The 17,725-nt window shown below is 36.6% G+C and overlaps 2 protein-coding genes across 4 annotated transcripts; one reads left to right on the top strand and one right to left on the bottom strand.

Moving 5' to 3' along the window:
• Positions 1-201: 201 nt before the first annotated feature.
• LOC110381136 (uncharacterized) lies at positions 202-7,771 on the top strand. 2 transcript variants are annotated; one of them, XM_064042455.1, is made up of 7 exons: positions 202-308; positions 2,248-2,373; positions 2,783-3,010; positions 3,340-4,724; positions 5,909-6,008; positions 6,466-6,545; positions 6,884-7,771. In XM_064042455.1, the coding sequence occupies exons 1-7, from the start codon at positions 231-233 to the stop codon at positions 6,951-6,953; spliced, it is 2,067 nt and encodes a 688-aa protein (XP_063898525.1). In that variant the 5' UTR covers positions 202-230; the 3' UTR covers positions 6,954-7,771. The 2 variants fall into 2 exon arrangements, with proteins under 2 accessions (XP_063898525.1, XP_063898524.1); XM_064042454.1 differs by having other exon boundaries at positions 2,780-3,010.
• Positions 7,772-8,174: 403 nt separating this feature from the next.
• LOC110381137 (uncharacterized) lies at positions 8,175-14,820 on the bottom strand. Of its 2 annotated transcripts, none has more exons than XM_064042457.1 (2): positions 14,679-14,820; positions 8,175-10,588 (listed from the first exon to the last, which is right to left on the bottom strand). In XM_064042457.1, the coding sequence occupies exon 2, from the start codon at positions 10,561-10,563 to the stop codon at positions 8,188-8,190; it is 2,376 nt and encodes a 791-aa protein (XP_063898527.1). In that variant the 5' UTR covers positions 10,564-10,588; positions 14,679-14,820; the 3' UTR covers positions 8,175-8,187. The 2 variants fall into 2 exon arrangements, with proteins under 2 accessions (XP_063898527.1, XP_021197020.3); XM_021341345.3 differs by lacking the exon at positions 8,175-10,588 and adding an exon at positions 10,674-14,009.
• Between the last annotated feature and the right edge of the window lie 2,905 nt (positions 14,821-17,725).

Raw genomic sequence — 17,725 nt, 5'->3', positions numbered from 1 at the left:
GTAAACATTAGGAATCTTATTTTTACATGTGCATCTTTTGAATAATATTTTTTTCTTCAGTAATTTATTAACCGAAAAGACATTACAAAATACTAACTAATCTTTATTTTTATTTATTATATTGTTTAGTTACAAAATTACTCTAACAAAAAAATATTTTTTGTTTCAACCACCTTGTATGTTAAAAAGCGTCAGCCCTAAAAACTTAAGGTCGGCTGCGCGCGCATCGAATGCCAATACGAAACACTATTGTCTATAAAAGCAATGCGCAGGCGTCGAGTGATGAACGAAAGTCCACGAAAATGAAGGTGATCACACGTTCTTTTTTTAAATGTTTACAATTTAAATAGTGTTCTGTTTGTGTGTTTATGTGTGCTTGTGTGGAATTTTGGATTTGCATTTTTTTTGTTGATATAAGTTTTTTTTGAAATTTTTATTATTATTGTCGTGTTGTGGATTGTTTTTTGAAGTCTCTTTGAAGTGCAGTTTTTTATAAATATTTAATTATTAAAAAAAAATATATAGTGACTTTTAATCTGATTAAATTATTTACCAAACCGAGTAAAAATTACAACTAAAGTTAATTATTTTTAGCAAATGACTTGATCTTTGAAATAAAATTGAAAAAAATGCTTGGCCAAGAAAATTCGCCGAAAGCCTTGCCAACCCAATAAAAATTACATAGTCACTCTTTTTATTAAAAGCTTTAAAAATAACGATTAAATTAAAGATTTCAAATAAAATTGATAACGTGACACATTTCAAAACCCCTAGTAGTTAGATTACCTCATAATGTTGTAAGAACATAAGCTATGTATAGTAATAACGTGATCTCATTGTATACTATACCATTGCTCAAGTATATGTACAACTAATACATAACTATTATATACTTGAGGTAGCAACCGTCCATGGGGTTTTTCTAAGTTATTAAGAAGCAGTCCATGTATTTCTTTATTGGTGTTGTAGGCTGTTCATGGTTTTTTTCAAATTCAAATTCAAAATCTTTATTGCTTGTTCCCTTAACGTGTAATGCAAGAACCGAATTGCACCATTTAACTATAATGATAATCAAACGATAACCAGTGGTATACTTGGAGCCCGTTAGTCAAATCAGCGATTTGACAATTTGAAAATGGCTGAAAATGTTAGTTAGGTGGTTTTGTTTGTTTGCTAGTTAGAACGCGCTAATCACTTGAGTCACTGGCCCTATTAAAAAAATCCTTTAAAGTTAGGTAGCTATTTATTGAAGACGGTTACAGGCAACGTTTTATCCCTTTACGCAAAGTACATAATTCCGTCAGGATGTGGGTGGAACTTCGGGGAAAATGACCAAAAAAGTAATTCTTTCTGTCAGACGAACTTCGAGATAATTACAAAAACTACTGCTCCAATTACCAATTTATAATTCATAAGTTCTTCTTTTCTAATAAAATTAATCAAAAAATATCCTTTCAATAGACAAAACATGACAAATTCGAATGCAACTATAGGATTTTCAGTCCACTCTGTTCCTAAGAAAATTATATCCGACATTAAAATTAGCGTTTTCACAATATTATCGTTATTGTTTTCATTTCAATACGCGCCCCAAACAGGGGTTGCGGCCGAGGGTCCGATAGCAACCCTTATTAACCCCAGGTTAATCACTCTAACAAGACTTCATTTTGTACGTATTTAAATATTGTGAAGATTTTTGTAAGAGAGCCGTAATTTTTTTAATAATAAATATCTGTTTTACGCGGTTTCACCTGCATACCATACCGGGAGAAGTTTTTCTTCACCCGGATAAAAGCTTTATGTTATTCTGATGTTTACTGCCAAGTTCAATTAAAATCGTTACATAGCCCATTGATTGAAGAAGGACAATATCTACTTTAATCTGGATGCGCAGAGTAGTACTTCTGACTACCCGTAACGACTGTCAAAGGTATTCAACTGACATTCAGGACCCACCAATTTATCGCGTCTTTCGAAACACGGAAGAACTCGCCATGACAAGATGGCCATCCATCCACCGACCGCGCCAAGCGTTGCTTAACTTATGTGTTCAGTCTAGTGTCCAGTGAGAAAAATTTGATAATGAGTAAAGAATAATAATTGTGATCCAACAGACAAACTATAATATGTGTATAGTTTTGTTGGACATTATGTACCTTATAAAACTTAAAATGTACCTTTTGATCAATAAATAAATAAATATTAATAAAAGGTTGTTAATATATTATATTATTGTTTTTATTACAGGAGCTGTTAGCTGTGATATCGTTGTTAGTAAGCGGGGCGGTAGCGGAGCCCCCGGCGCCCTATGCGCCGAGCGGGTGGAGGCCTGACGGACCGGCCTTCGTTTTGCCTCAGAGAGGACAAGAACAGGTAGGTTTCAAAGTCAAGTTAAAGTTAACAGGCTTTTGCAGGGTCTTATAATAAGTCAGATGAAAATTGCTTTATAAGCTAAGTTAGTTTTGTGCTGTTTAATGATGGAATATAATTTCGAAAAAGTATATGATTGATGAATTTAATGGTTTAAAAAAATCTTGTGTGCAATCTAGTTAATTTTATAACTTGCTTTACCTGCTATGTACAAACACTAAAAATTTACGCTTAATAAAAAGCAGAAAAAGACTGATTCGATTTCACGACCCAAAAGCTTTTTTTACTTTATTAAGGTATACAATAATTGATTCATCACTAACTAAACCATTATCATTCAATAAAAAAATTACTGACCCCGAATTTCATGCCCTCAAGAGTACCCCACTAATTTAATCTTCATTTCTAGCAGCCATCACAGTACCTTCCACCGGCAGGCCTACCTTTAGACCCTCGGAACCCAAACCCCAACGTGGAATATGGAACTCCTCAAGAGGAAGACGTGTCAGTCCAGGGTCTGCCTCCTCAGAGAGAGGAGGTGCCTTTCTTCCAAAGATCACCGGTGAACGGCAGGCAGAACGTTGGACAGGCTTTCAATTCTGATCTGCAGAATCTGGATCAAGGATTGAGGCAGACACAGGTAATTGTTGAGACATTACTTAAAAATCAATGATAACAAAAAAAAAAACAGAAAAACAACCTTATGACTTATTACCAAAATTATTGTCATCCTCACTAATATTATAAAAGCGAAAATAACTATATCTTTATGTAGATATAATCTATTTAAATGTTTGGTACACAAATAGTTTAGAACCTAAAAAAAAAGAAACTTTCGATCCACCAGCGAAAATGTATTCCCTCGGGACGCTGGTGAAACCACGGGACACAGCTAACGGTTAACATGATAAAAATAATAGATAACATAATAGAAGAACCTTCTGATAACTAAATAATATTTATTCACAGTACCAAGAACAACAGCAACGTTACCGCGAATTCGAAAGACAGCGTCAAAGAGATGCCCAGCTCGCTGCAAACAGGTTACCCGAACCCCAGATCCCTGCCCAATTCGCTCCAAGAACCACTTCGACAACAGAAGCACCAACCACCGAAGCTACCACACCAGTAACCACCACAGAAGTGAATCTAAATGAAGGAGAAACCTTGGATGATGATGAGAAAGACGCTAAAGTTTCAGTAGAAAAACAGAAAATTCAGGAATACCCAGGAGAACTGTTCTTAAGTTCTCTAGCTCAATTACAGTTGCAGCCACAATTTGTTCCTCTACAACAGTTTGGTCAGCTAAGATCACCTTTGTATCTGCAACCAGTTCAGTCACAAAAGCAAGTAGCTGGCTTTGATGCTCAGACCCATTTCGCTGCTTTGCCTTCGATTATCGCTCAACAGCAATTGCAGCAGCAGAAAGTTGAGCAGGGTTTCCAAAGTCCTGCTTTGTTAGTAGCTCCTCAACCTCAGCCTCAAATTCAGCCTGTGACTGCTTACCAGCAACCGCAATTCCAAGCAGAGCCCATTGCAGTGCAACCAGCTCAGGCAGTACAGCCTCAGGGTTTCTATGGACAGTCTAATGCTGAAGCAGTTCCTCAATACCAAACTGTGAACGCTTTCCCCCAGCAGCAATTACAACCTGTCCCTCAGTTTACTGCCCAACCTGTAGTATTGCAACCTCAGGGTGTTAACCAACTGCAACCAGCTCAATTCCAGCCTCAACCACAAGAAGTAGATCAGTACCAGCCCCAGACCGTTCAGTTCCAACCTCAGCCCCAGCAGCCGAATCAGTATCAACCCCAGACTGTCCAATTTCAACCACAACCTGCGCAGTTTCAGCCACAACCAGCGCAGTTTCAGCCTCAACCACCTCAGTTCCAACCCCAGCCAGCTCAATTCCAGCCCCAGCCAGCTCCATTCCAACCCCAACCAGGGCAATATCAGCCACAACCCAGCCAATACCAGCCCCAAGCCGACCAAGAAAGTCGAGATGTCGAATCAAATGACCAGCCCCAGTTATACCAGCAACCCTTCGTAGTCCCAGCTAACCAATACCAAGCTCAATTTCAACCCCAACCTGGTTATATTCAAGCCCAGCTTATAAACTACCCAGGGCAAGATTTAGCGCAATTGCAACAACAACAACAGCAAGCCCAATTATTCATGCAACAAGCGCAATTTGAGCAACAAACTCAATTCCAGAATAAAGGACAAAGTCCAGATGCTCTCCAAAGTGGTTTAGATGTAAACCAGCAAGGAAATGACTTGGATGAACCCCAGGATCAAGAAGACAGCCAGGATGAAGGGAGAACAGCCACGGCAGTCGCCACGGCCTTTGGAGCAAGGTTAGTCGAAGTTCCTCTAGAATCTTAATGTGGATAAGAGTGTGTGCAGATATGCGATTGTCGTGAAGGTCGGGTATCTGTGTCGCGTTTTGTAGTTTTGTCGCAATCGAAGGCTGTGATGTGGATTGAATTGGTAATTTTATTTGGTGATTATTTTATGGTCACTCTCCATATATGAGGATAATGTTTCGAGACGTTATGTTGATAGATATGTGTTTAAATGTGAACGAACAAGATTTATGAACAATTATTTTTTCTACAAGATCAATCAAAATGTTTTATTATGTGACATTACGTTTGGCTAATGACATTATTACAGTTTAAAGTGTCATAATATTTTGTATATTACGTTTAGTTTTTTTTTGTCAGATCTTCCGTATTCTACAACAAGCTTTTATTTCTTTTGGTATTTTAGTTACTTGTGGGACCAAATGTTTTGAAATAACTTTTGCGTTTTAAAATCGCAAAGTGTGCGCTTACTCTTACATCGGACGCACGTACGACTGCAAATGTAAATGTTCTCGTAACAATAGACATTGCCCTGTTTGAGGGTGCATACTGATGTATTTTAATGTAATACGTCTTATATGCGTCTTGCGTGACGATAGTAGGCTGTTTATAGTGTGTTGGCAATTGTTTGTGGGCTTGGGGTAGGTTAGTCATCATCACAGTCTATTAATATTAGGTACTTATCATGATGTACTTGGCCACTCCCAGTCTAATAGGATGCAGCTGAGCATCAGTTTTACATATGCGACTGCCAATCTGATCTTCTCAACTCGGTTACATGGGCAATCCGATATCCTAAGGTTAAAATTGCCGTGAAGAAAGATTCCTATATTATCAGTTGTTGGGTTGTTAGTCTGGTTGACCGAACTAGGTACTAAAATTATTTAGGCTCAAGTTGTCCGAAACGTCAGTTTTCTTAAAAAAACTGTTAATCATGTTAAAGTCAGTATTTATTATTTGTAAAACATAGGTTAATAAAATGTAGATCTTAAAAATAAGTATAGTGCGCTATGTTCTGTCTATGGTTATACGTACAAATATGGTTTGGACTACAATAATAATGATTTTCACGTTTTATTTTCAAAGCAGACAGTAAAAAACTAACTCCATGTAATATTAACTTCATTTGCTATGTTTTCTTAAACACCCTAATTATTACTACTATTTGTTAACAGGACTCAGCCCCGTGTTCAACCACTATACGGCTCCCCCTACCCCGTGCCGAGAGTGCAAGCGGCGCCAGGATCCATCACTACTACCGAATCAACTGTTGAGGTATGTATATCATTATCTGCCTAGCCTTTTCCTAATTATGTTAGGCGAGTATAGGTGTTATAAATTCAACGCCAGCCTATCCTTAACCCAATTACCCGGGCAACCCAATACCCCTTGTTGAGCTGGGTTATCAAACTTTCTGGGCTCAGGAGAGTCAGCAAACCCCAGTAGGGCCCACCAGGGCCAAAGACTGCCGGGGCTGCGGGATTTTTCGATAGTTACCGCGGCCCTGGTACATAGAAGCTACATGATGTGAGACCTTCTAGACTTCGACTATCCGTAACGACTGCCAGACGAAATACAGAGGAAGTCTAACACTACGTACGGAACGTAATATTACTGCCAAGTTTCATCAGCATCCCTCCAGTAGTTTTTTGTGTGAAAGAGGCACAAACCTCCATACATGAATACAAACTATCTTGTTTATAATATTAATAAGGATGTTGTATTTTACCAGGATGTGACAGATGACGGGCCAGTGGTAGCTCAGGCTGTCGCCATTGCTGACGGCAACAGGAAGAAGAGTGCTAAGCTAAGGTAAGCAATAACTACACTTACGTGCAATAAATATGGGCCAGTTACAAAAGTATTCAAATAAATGTTTATGATATACATAAATGTAGTTAACATTCTTTAGAATACTTTTTTAAAATACAATGGTTTTTAAGAGCATGCACAAATGAATTTGCGTCCCATGAGATATCTTCCCGCGCATCTGGATACAAAGCTTATTTCCTTACTCGAAAAGTGCGCTATCAAACATTGAATATTTTTTCCAAATCGCAACGCATAGTTATTGAGAAGTAAGCGTTCAAACAAACTCTTAAATTTTACAAAATTATCGATTTTAATTTAATTTAAATTATCATTTTCAGGAGTCGTCGCGTCCGTCCAGTTTTCACATTGGATAGATCAGGACACTTAGTATTGGCGCAAGGACAATGAACAAGCCGACAGCAAAACAATAGACATTAAGATACCATTGTTATTTTTGACAGAACTTTGATAATTATCATAATTGCTTGGCCGTTGGAAAGTTAAATGTTGAATTGAAAAGTCAAACCGTCTATTCGCAATTTCTATTACATTATGGGAACATTTTGTCTCTTTCTGATAATATTATTTCATTTTATTACGCTTTTATTAATTCACTTTATTAGTGTGTAAGTTTTTTTGCCAGCAAGTGTACCGTTTATTTCAAATCAGTTTCTGGATTAGATTGTATTATTGTATTTAACCATACATAGAGCGAGTTGCACCATTTAACTATAACGATAACCAGCCGTGAAATTGCGGCCCATTGGTCAAATCGGTTAGACATTTGAAAATGGTTCGGTTATCGTTATAGTTAAATAGTGCAACTCATCGAAAAAGTAGTAAAATTGTTATATGTCATTTATATGAAGTTTTTCTCACATTTTTGTGAGAAAAAACATCATATAAACATTATTACATATAACATTTATGTAGGTGAGTACGTCAGTACGTTCAGTATATTAACACACATAAGTAAGGCTCACCAGTTGTCGTGAGACAAGACATTTCACAATTTCTAGGAAAACATGATTTTATTTGGTAGGGTTAGTAAATTGAATCAAGTATTTTCAAGCAGATGTTAAAGTTCTGTTAAAAATTTCTTACCTACTGTTTATTTATTACCCAAATTAGTATTATATAAACATTTTGTTACCCGCATATTTTATTTAATGTAAAAACAGAAAACAGGATATTCAAACTATGTAAATATGAAATATTTAATGTAATTTGTTTTGCGACAGAAAAGTCACGAATATGTTTTAAATAAAAAATATTATTTATTTTAAATGTTGAATTATTTATATTACTACACGAGGTTCCATCTGCAATCCAGACTTACTTCCTGGTCTCTGATAAAAAGTAGCCTTCCTCGATAAATGGGCTATTTAAAACTGAAATATTTTTGCAAATCACACATGAAGTTCCGAGTAAAGATTGGAAAGTTATATATAAGATAAAGGGAAATAAACTCCTAGACTTTTTTTATTAATATGGAATTTTGTATTTGATAAATATGAACGTCAAAATAACTTCACAAGTGGCGTCTCAAGAAAAAAAGTCACAACAGTCGAACAGTCGTGTAAATATCCAGTCTTATTAACTGAAAGGTTAACCAATAAAACTCAAAAATCACTCACCAAAATTACATAGGTTTCATTATAATTAGAAGAATTCCGTAAAGACATAACAGTACAACGAAAAAGGTAGGCACACTCGTGAGTATGAACAAATTCTCCCTGATAAACGTCAATGTCCCGGAAAACAGGATCTTGTGGGCTAATCCCTGCTCTCTGCGGATCTCAGCTGTAGCCGTCGAAACGGTCACCGTATCTCCTCTCCCAACTTCCAATATCGTACTGTCAACGACTGTTGTAGGCGTCTTCAAAATCTCATAATAATCCTTAATAAGCTGTGGTTTCATCAACTTCTTTAGCGACATTGTGGAAGTCGGTATCAGTTGCTGACCATCTACACTCAAATGATGCATCAACTGATCTATCACATGGTTATGCACCAAATCACACTGCACGTATGTACTTGTATCTTGTTTCAGATGGTCTTCTACCACGAATACTTCTTTGTGTGACATCACCGGGATCGGTCTTTCATACGTGGTTGGCACAGGTGTGGTTTGCAATAGTCGGGTTTCTAATTTTGGTACTCTATATTCCTGCTGATTGAAGATTGCTAAAGAAGCTTTTACGTCCTTAGCAATCTTGTCAGCTAAAGTAGTCTCCAATCTCTGAACAGCTAAATCTAATACCAAAGTCAGTCGCTCCCACATCTCGCCCAAGTCTGTGGGATATTTATTTCTGACTTCATCAGCGCCTGTTCTTCTCGGAGGTCTGTCTGTGTCTTTAAGTTTGGTTTTTATGGGTACTTCGTTAGGTAAGGGAAGTTTCTGAGGGCTCACAACCTTGTCTACTTCATAAGGATTTCTTAGCATGGTTAAGTTATTTTTAAAATCTTCAGGAAGATCGTCACCTTTGTTAGTTGGGATTATTGTAAAGCTTAATGGTTTCTTGTCCGTTATTGAGACATCGTTCAATTCATTTTCGAAGTTTGCCCCGGAGCTAGTTGAAGGTGTTATTCCTGGATATAATCCAAGATTAATCACTTTGTCTAACAAACTTGGTAGGTTATTAATTTGGGTAGCAAATTCATCTTTCTTGAGTGGTTGTTCAATTTCAGTCCGTAACGTTGTATCTGAGTTAGATGTAAAAGTGAAGCCAGAGTTGATACTTGATTTATTGAAATCGGAACTTGTTCGTGCGATAACAAAAGTATCGTCCTCACTAGACATTATGCCAACCATATTTTTGCTGTCCATTGTGGGGGTTTCTTTTCCGAATTCTTTTTTATTGTGGTTAATTGGGGTGAGTTCATTTAGATCCATCGGAGGGAGTTCATCGTACTTAATTTTGAAGTACTTGGGTTCTTCTTCAGAAGGTGTTTCTGACGTAAGTTCGGTATTGTTCGCAAAAAATGTTTCTTGGCTGGTTAAATTAACTTTTTGCATAAATGTCTCGTGAATACTTGGAGTGAGGACATCTGTATTGTTTTTTGGCTTCGCTGAGTTAAAAGCCACTGCGACAGCAATATTGACTATATCTGTTTTATAAGGTGTAATATCTGAAGATACTTGTATGACTGAATTTGCAGTTTTTATGCTGTAAAAGTCATCATTTCTTGATGATGTTGATGAGCCTTTGCGTACTAAGGTATTCTGACTTGTGTGGCTTACGAAAGATTTTTTGGTAGTTGAGGGTGAAGAACTAAGGGAGCCGTCATCGAAGTCATTTACGCTCGTACCATCAGAAAAGGAAATTCGACCGGCTTCGTCAAGAAGGTTTTCTTTCGCTAGTACTTTTTTCAGAACTCGCGATCTAGAAACCACTTTTGATAAAACGTTGGAACAAATCTGTTTCTGGATTTGTTCAGCATTTGGTGAATTCATTTTTGTTTTTTCATAATACTTTTCAAGCCTTCTAGAGATGTTATTTTTAGGATTTTTATATTTGAAGTGTACATTCTTGAACTTGATGACACGTTTGTTTTTCCTGGGTTTCTTCCTGGTAAATTTGTTGTTTTCTTTACTTTTTTTTATATGTTTTGATGCATTGAATATTATTTCGGGCTGTTCGTCCGCCATCCTATTATCCAGCACAAAGTAGCTGCTTATTTGAGGGGACTTCTTTTCTACATCGCCACATTGGTTTTCATCTATAATATCAATCTTTACTTCACTGATTGTTGCTATGTCATGCGAACGTTTTTCAGTCGGAGTTATGGTGAATGTGTTTGATGAATTGATGGAACCACAAGGTGAGATTGACCTGATACTTGGTGTACCAGTTTCGAAACTTCGCTTTTTAGGTATTTGCTGATTTGTTGGTGGATCATCATGACTTTCCTGAACAGCAAACGCTACAACATACGTGGGCATTCTCTTAGGGTATCTCGTTGCTGATTTTGGTCTTTTTCCCTTTTTCATGATTGATTCTTTAGTTGTTTCCATTTAGATTCAAAATTACTCCTGCCACCTGAGAAAAAAAATACAAAATAAGATGCACATGTATTTTTTCTGGCAAAAAGGCCTTCAAGGTAATGTTGAAGAAAAACAAAGCATGGATTATAATTTTATTTAGAAAGTAAAAACAAATATAAATAAAAACAACAACACCGCGTTAAAATCCTAAATCAGCAAGTTTAACATAAAAGAGTGAAGACTGGTTCCGCCGCGGAATGGGTCTGGTCGTCGCTCTCTCCGGTCCCTGTCGGCCGACGACCCTCACTTCGTCGGGGTAATTCATATTCTTCTTTAACACGAATACGTATAGCAAAATTAATATGATTAAGATAGGTATCCACATTAATAAACAGTACACACAGCCTTCCCCGAAGCCCATTCCTTTGCGCACTTTCTTACATTTTTGCTTGGTCATGTCACAACACACACTTATGTTGTTTTCTTCATCCAAATAATTCCGTTTCTCTTTCACCTTTTCATGCGGTTTTTCTGGAGGAATGGACATCGTAGAAGAGTAACCAAAATTTAGACTCTCTGGTTTCAACATGGTTATATTATTAGGATCCGAATCTGCATCACTAGTCATTCTACACACACATGATGATAAGCTCTTTTCCGCTTTCTTTTTTTTTTTCTTTGGTTTCTCTTGCTTTTCTGGCTTCTCCTGCAGCTCCGAATCTGCAGACATAGAAGCCAATCTACACACACATGATGATAAACTCTTTTCGACTTTCTTTTTTTTCTTTTTTTTAGCAGGAGGAGGAGTTTCTTTCTTCTTCACACAACACCTGTCGACCTTCCTTTTCCTACAGAACCAATTTTTAAAAGTGCTTTTTGAACTTTCTGAACTTGAAGATGGAGCTGGATGCACACTACATACACGACATTGGGTACATTTCTGATATCCATCACAGTACATGGCTATTAGTTTTCGCCCACGTATTTGATCTGATGTCATTTCAAATAAAGATCTTGATTTAGGTAAACAACACGTTAAAGCTTCGTCAGCATGCATCAGCTTGTATTCGTTAAACTCATTACCTTTAGATGTCATGTCCGTTACTCTGAGTATAGACTCGCTATCAATAATACGGTACGAAGTGCTTTTCTTGGCGAGTCTATTGTAAAACTCAAAATTGTCTTTCTTTTTTGGTTCTTTGGATATCTTCAAGCCCGATAGCAGTTTCTGTTTCTCGTTAAACTCTCTGGAATATTGTACAGCTATGGACGGATTTTTTTGATTAGCTGTTTCTGCTTTTGGACTGGATATGAAAATGTTGCTTTCGTTTCCCGACATGTTAGTTTGTTGAGCATTTGACTTATTCGAGTCCCTTTTCACCTGCTCACTTACAAATTTTTCAGCTGCTGCAGCCAAATCTTTTATAACTGATCTAAGTTCACTAATCTCTTGCACTATCTCTAGTTCACTTGTTAAAGTACCTTGTTCTATAACACTGTTATGTTTAGAAACTGTGTCTAGTTTTTCTCTCGGATTCTCATTGAAAATGTATTTAGTTTGACTAACTGCGCCATCAAGTAGGGGAATGATTTCAGGAACGTAGTTACATGAACTGTTTTCTGTTGGATCTTTTATAGATTCTTCATCTATTTGTACCGGTGCACATTCTTGAGTAGGTCGCACATTGTACAGGAGAGTAGGGCCACCCATAGTATCATGAATACCAGAAGCTTCGTTACTAATATTCGTACATACATCTTTGGTCCTATTTTCAAATATCGGGAATACATTTATGCGAACATCTAGTTTGATATTTTTGTTTCCATTGTAATCTTCAAAATACTGGATAATATTTTGACAATGTTTCATGAATTCTTTGCCTTGAGACATTTGATCATTTGCTTTCTTGTAGAGAAACGTAAATTGTTTGTTGTGAATATTTTGGTATTTGGGTGTTTTAAAATTCGAGGTCAATTTATTTGGTGTACGCTTCTTCCGTTTGTTAATTTTACCTTTGTCTGAAATTTTCTTATAGCTTTTACTAATTTTGAGATTTTCTTCTTTAGTAATTTTCATAGTTTTGGAATTTTTCGGAGTAGGATATTTAACTTTTTGATCTACAAAATCAATAGTAACGATCGGTTCGCTTTGATCTCCCTCATACAGGGATTTACCATTCTTTATTTTAACGTATCCATCTTTTGTCTTTTCAGATCTAGCTTTATTTATTAATTCATTCGAATTTTTCTCAGTCATGGTGCCATTATCATTTCTCGTGTCATATTGAATATTTTTATCAAGTGTACTTGTTATAACAGGATCATTGTAGTAAAGGCTTTTCAGAAGGCTCGGCATATCATCTAAATGATGTTTAGTAATCTCAATGTTATTAATCTTGGAGTGTTCATTATTTGTAGTACTTGAAATATCTGTAGCGCTTTTATAAAAAGGCTTTGGAAAAAATACAATATGACGCTTTTTCTTCTTCACATTCATATCGTAATTGCATCTTTTCGTCAGTGATTTGGTAGATATCGCCACTAAATCGTAGCTCGACGAATCTATTAGTTTATTTGACTTATCAATGGAAAGAATTATATTCTTATGTTTGATTTTCTTCATCTTGTACCAAGAACCGTGGTCATCTTTCTTTTCTTCCATTCCCCTTTTATGGAAACTTCTTGGAATACTCAAAGTAGAGATAATTCTGATATCTTTGTATTGTAAAGGGAGAGTGAGGGATGACGACTTCTCACTGATGTTACTGGAAGATCCAACTTTTACATTACGTGAATGTTTGCAATATTGACGAGTAATGGATGCGGTCGAAACCTTTTTGTTTTTAACTTCTTGGTTGGTAGCTTCCCTGTGCAGGACATATGTAGATCCCGAAGATGATCCTAAATTCCCTTTTTGATCTAACTTCTGCATTAAATTATCCAATACTGTATCTATTTTCTGTTTTGTATCTTTATTCTCTAGCAAATGTTTTTGAATCCATTGGTTAATGAGATCTTTAAGGTTATCTAGCATTACTGATGCTAGATCTAAAGGTGGATTACTTTTATTATCAGTATCATTATCACCACAGGCACTCATATCTGGGAACTCTTCTATAGTTTCCACTTCTGTGTCGACTACTGTAGAATATTTAGACTTGGCGGAGCCGTCTTGTGTGGACATTTTGTTCTTCTTACCTCTGTAGTACCTGCGCATTATGCAAAAGTCTGTTTCAACACTCAAATCCCTTTTAAGTTTGCCTCTGTCCGTGTAGTAATTGTGACTGTTCTCTAAGTTCTTCTTGATGAGTAGCATACCGCTTCTAGAGAATAGCTGTGATGTTGCCGAACCAGTTCTTGAGTGTACGAACATGGTCGCGTTTGACTTTTTGAATAGAACTTTCGTTTCTCCATCTTTGTCTTTGCGCTTAGATTCAGAGGGCCTTTTACCCATCTCAAATGTCTTCTCTCCTCTTCTGTAACCAAAAATATTTGTATTCTATTCATCGTTGTCATTTTCTTTAGCTATGTTTGTGTGTGTGATTGTTTGTTTCTCGCAATACGTCTTTTCGTCACTATTGCCTTAATTATTAGTATCTCAACTTGAATTCACTAATATTACTATGAAAACGCGTTATAATAAGTAATTGTCGTAATTATTACATTGGAAACCAAAAACTTTCGCGTGCAAACTAGAGAAGGGACAGAAAAGGGTTTTGAAAATAAATTAGTCCCTTTTCGGATCCGTACATACGAATGGGACAGTAAGTTTTACCTTTAAACTAATTTGTGGTGTTCCTAACGCTACATAGCAGTCAGGTTGCTTTAGTTTTGACTTTTAACTTTATGCTATTGTTTTTAGAGTATAAAAATCGAAAGCCTATTAATTTAAGAGTATCATAATTTGAGCTACCGCCGACTTTAAGTGTGAGGGGCGGGCAGTGGAGTCCGCAAGCGGATAACATTTGGAATGAGGCGAGCGGAGCGAGTGAGCGGGAATGACTGACAAAAATATATGTTTGCGTTACCCATAAAAACTCCAACTGCCCTCTCCTCGCACACTGTGACTGCACACTTATATACGTACTTTTATATGGTACATAGAATGTATAGGTATGAACACAAGTAATGAAATTTCTACTAACCTCTTATTTTGGTAGTCAAATCATTTTCCAAAAAATCTGTAGTAGGCACGCAAGATTTACGTTTCAACAAGTTTATTTGTAAATTACATAGGATCACATTAGAAAATTTTGCTTTCATGACATTCTAATGACACGGGTATTCTTCTTTTTATGTCTTTCTTTATGTTTTTTATTCGAATTTATTTTTGCGGATAAAAGAGGTTGTATGTTTTGGCATAAGTTTGGGGGCAATTCTGGTAGGAACTTTTTGCTTTTTAATTTATTTTGTTAGCGAAGTTATAATTTTTATTTGGCGGGCTGTTTGGTTTGTTTGTACTCAGCAAACAAAGAAAAATTGATACTTTTTATTATATTAGTAAGAGTCGGCTTCTACCGATTCTTACTTAGCCGATTTCCTAACTGATTTAAAAAAACACTGTTCGAAAGCTACACGATCCCCAAGTAGGGCTGCTATCTCGAGTTTCGCCAAACCCGGACAAACATTTAAAAAACCCGGACATTTGGCGTAAATCGCATTTTTTCCCCCGAACGAGTACGTTCCGTAAATAATACCTAATTTGTAAGCCTTTTACTATTAACAAATTCTTAAATTCAATGAGGTGCTTCCTTACATGAAAAGTGTCCGGGTTTTCCCCGGACACTTCTTGAAACCCCGCCCGGGCGGCCCCCGGACGACCTCCAAACGAGGACAAATCCGGGGAAACCCGGACGGATGGCAGCCCTATCCCCAAGTAACATAGGCTATATTTTTTCCAGTAACTAACATAAGTTTCCCCAGAAAGAAATCAGAGTGAAACCGTGAGAAAATAGATAGTAATAAAATAATAAGTAAAATATAACTTTTTCCTGCCTTTACCACAGCCAAAATGGCGAGAAATAATATTAATTTGATTTTATTCGTGAGAATAATTGAAACTGAAATTAAGTTTCATAACAAAGAGTGAAAACGATATTTCTCGGAATCGTAATGAACTAAAGGAAATATCTCTTCCGGGGATAAAATAAAGTTTACTTTAATTAGATTTAACTGCTAACCAAAGTTTTCTTTGATTGACATTAGATTAGTTTTCTTAGTCAGGGACTGCGAAATTGTTCAAAAGAAATACCTTGGCTTGAAGGCTTTTTTTGGTAAGAAGGAAATCGTCAAATCACCACAGGAAATGTTAGACTCTTGCTGACTAAACACCCATGCGTGAATGCATGCATGCATGAAGGTAAAGGAAAACACTAAAGGAAACCGGGACTATAAAGCCTGAAATCACTAACCCGCATTGAGCAAGCGTGGTGATTAACGCTCAATCCTTCTCCGTATGAGAGGAGACCTGTACCCAGTAGTGGGACGATAAAAAGGCTGATCATAACATATAAATTACTATATTAATAAATTAGCTCAAAACTTTATCTTTCTAAAGATCCATTTACATTTTTTTTCTCCCTTAATTCGGGGAGAAACTCCCATATTTTAGCAACACTACATTCAGTCACTTTCTCCGTATCTCCAAGGGTTGTATTCGGTGGAGTACAATAAATCATAAAACGAATGTCAAATAACGCCATATCTCACCGCCGACTGACGTTCTCCGATATCTAGAACAGGGAGCCAGGAGAGAGTAGATGTGACATTCTTGAAGTATAATTTTATTTGTTTTTGGTAGGTGGGTAGGTATAAAGTATAGTCTTTAGAGATAGAATTACTCTTATTCATTTGTACGGTAGACCGCACATCAGTGGTAACTGTCATGTACCTTAACTCAATAGTAATAAGTACGATTTTCCTATAAAACTGTTACCACTGACCTGAAGTTGACTGTACGTACCTTTTTAGAAATGTAAGTATTTTAAAGTTCATCACGGCGATATCACTTCCTTGTGGGCAAAACATGCAAGAATGTGATTATTATGTAGGTAACATCTTGCTTTTCAAACTTGTTTGTACCGCACGCTCATGTTTTGGACAAATAGGTATACGATCTTTATCTCTATAAAACCATATCTATACCTACTGATATTATAAAGCTGAAGGAGTTTTGCTTGTTTGAACGCGATAATCTCAGGAACCACCACAATTATTTCTGTTTTAGATAGATTCTTTTGATGAAGTATTTTTATGTAGGCTACTTTTTAAAAGACTTTTGCTAGGAAGCTAGTAAGTACCTACTTTTCTATGTAAATTAAAACTCTGATACATATAAATCTTACAAAACATGACAGCATTTACTGAACCAATACACCATCTGCCTTCTTCCCTTTTGTTGTTGACAATATACCTTATCCATTATTCGTAGATCTCAGTATCGTGCGACTGCCAAGAATATAACAATGCAGACGAAGCCAAAATTCAATTCTGTATTTTGCTTCTAAAGTGAAAAACAATCATTTTTGTGACGTTATTCTGATTGAGTAGAAGTAACTAGAAGCCTGCCCCGTCTTTGCCCATGGTATGTTAACTAAACTTTAATGAATTTACAAACTTATACATTGAGAAAAAACAGTCGCGCAGTTGTTTTTCAGACAGACAAACGTAGGGGTCGGCTGTCATTTGAACATCGTTGACAGTCGTTACGGGTAGTCAGAAGCCAATAAGTCTGACAACCAGTCCTACCTAGAGGTATTGGGTTGTCAGGGTAACTGGGTTGATGAGGTCAGATAGGTAATCGCTCCTTGTAAAACATTGGTAGGTACTCAGCTGCACCCCAACCTAGTTGGCAATAAGGACAGACCGATGATGACAGACAGACAAACGTATCGAAACACTTTGTAGCAAAAAGTCCTAAAATATGTAGTTTAAACTATTTTTCGCAACACCTAAAAAATAAAAACTTGAACATTTATTATCTACCACAGAAACTAAAAATAGGTACGTGTACGTGGGCAGGTACGTGGTAGGATAAACCAGTATTTCTATAACAGGGTTGCCAGATAAAATAAGACCATAAAATACTGTTTTTGTTCCACCAGCAGCAGGTGGTTCCGTAATAAATTAAAAACATAATTTTTATTGTGGCAACCCAAAAGTCCAGAGAGAGAAATAAATGGGAAAACTTTGG

The sequence above is a fragment of the Helicoverpa armigera genome, chromosome 28 (assembly GCF_030705265.1).
Source record: "Helicoverpa armigera isolate CAAS_96S chromosome 28, ASM3070526v1, whole genome shotgun sequence".
In the NCBI taxonomy this organism is placed as follows: domain Eukaryota; kingdom Metazoa; phylum Arthropoda; class Insecta; order Lepidoptera; family Noctuidae; genus Helicoverpa; species Helicoverpa armigera.
The sequence above is the reverse complement of the archived record's forward strand: the minus strand, read 5'-3'. Positions and strand labels throughout refer to the sequence as shown.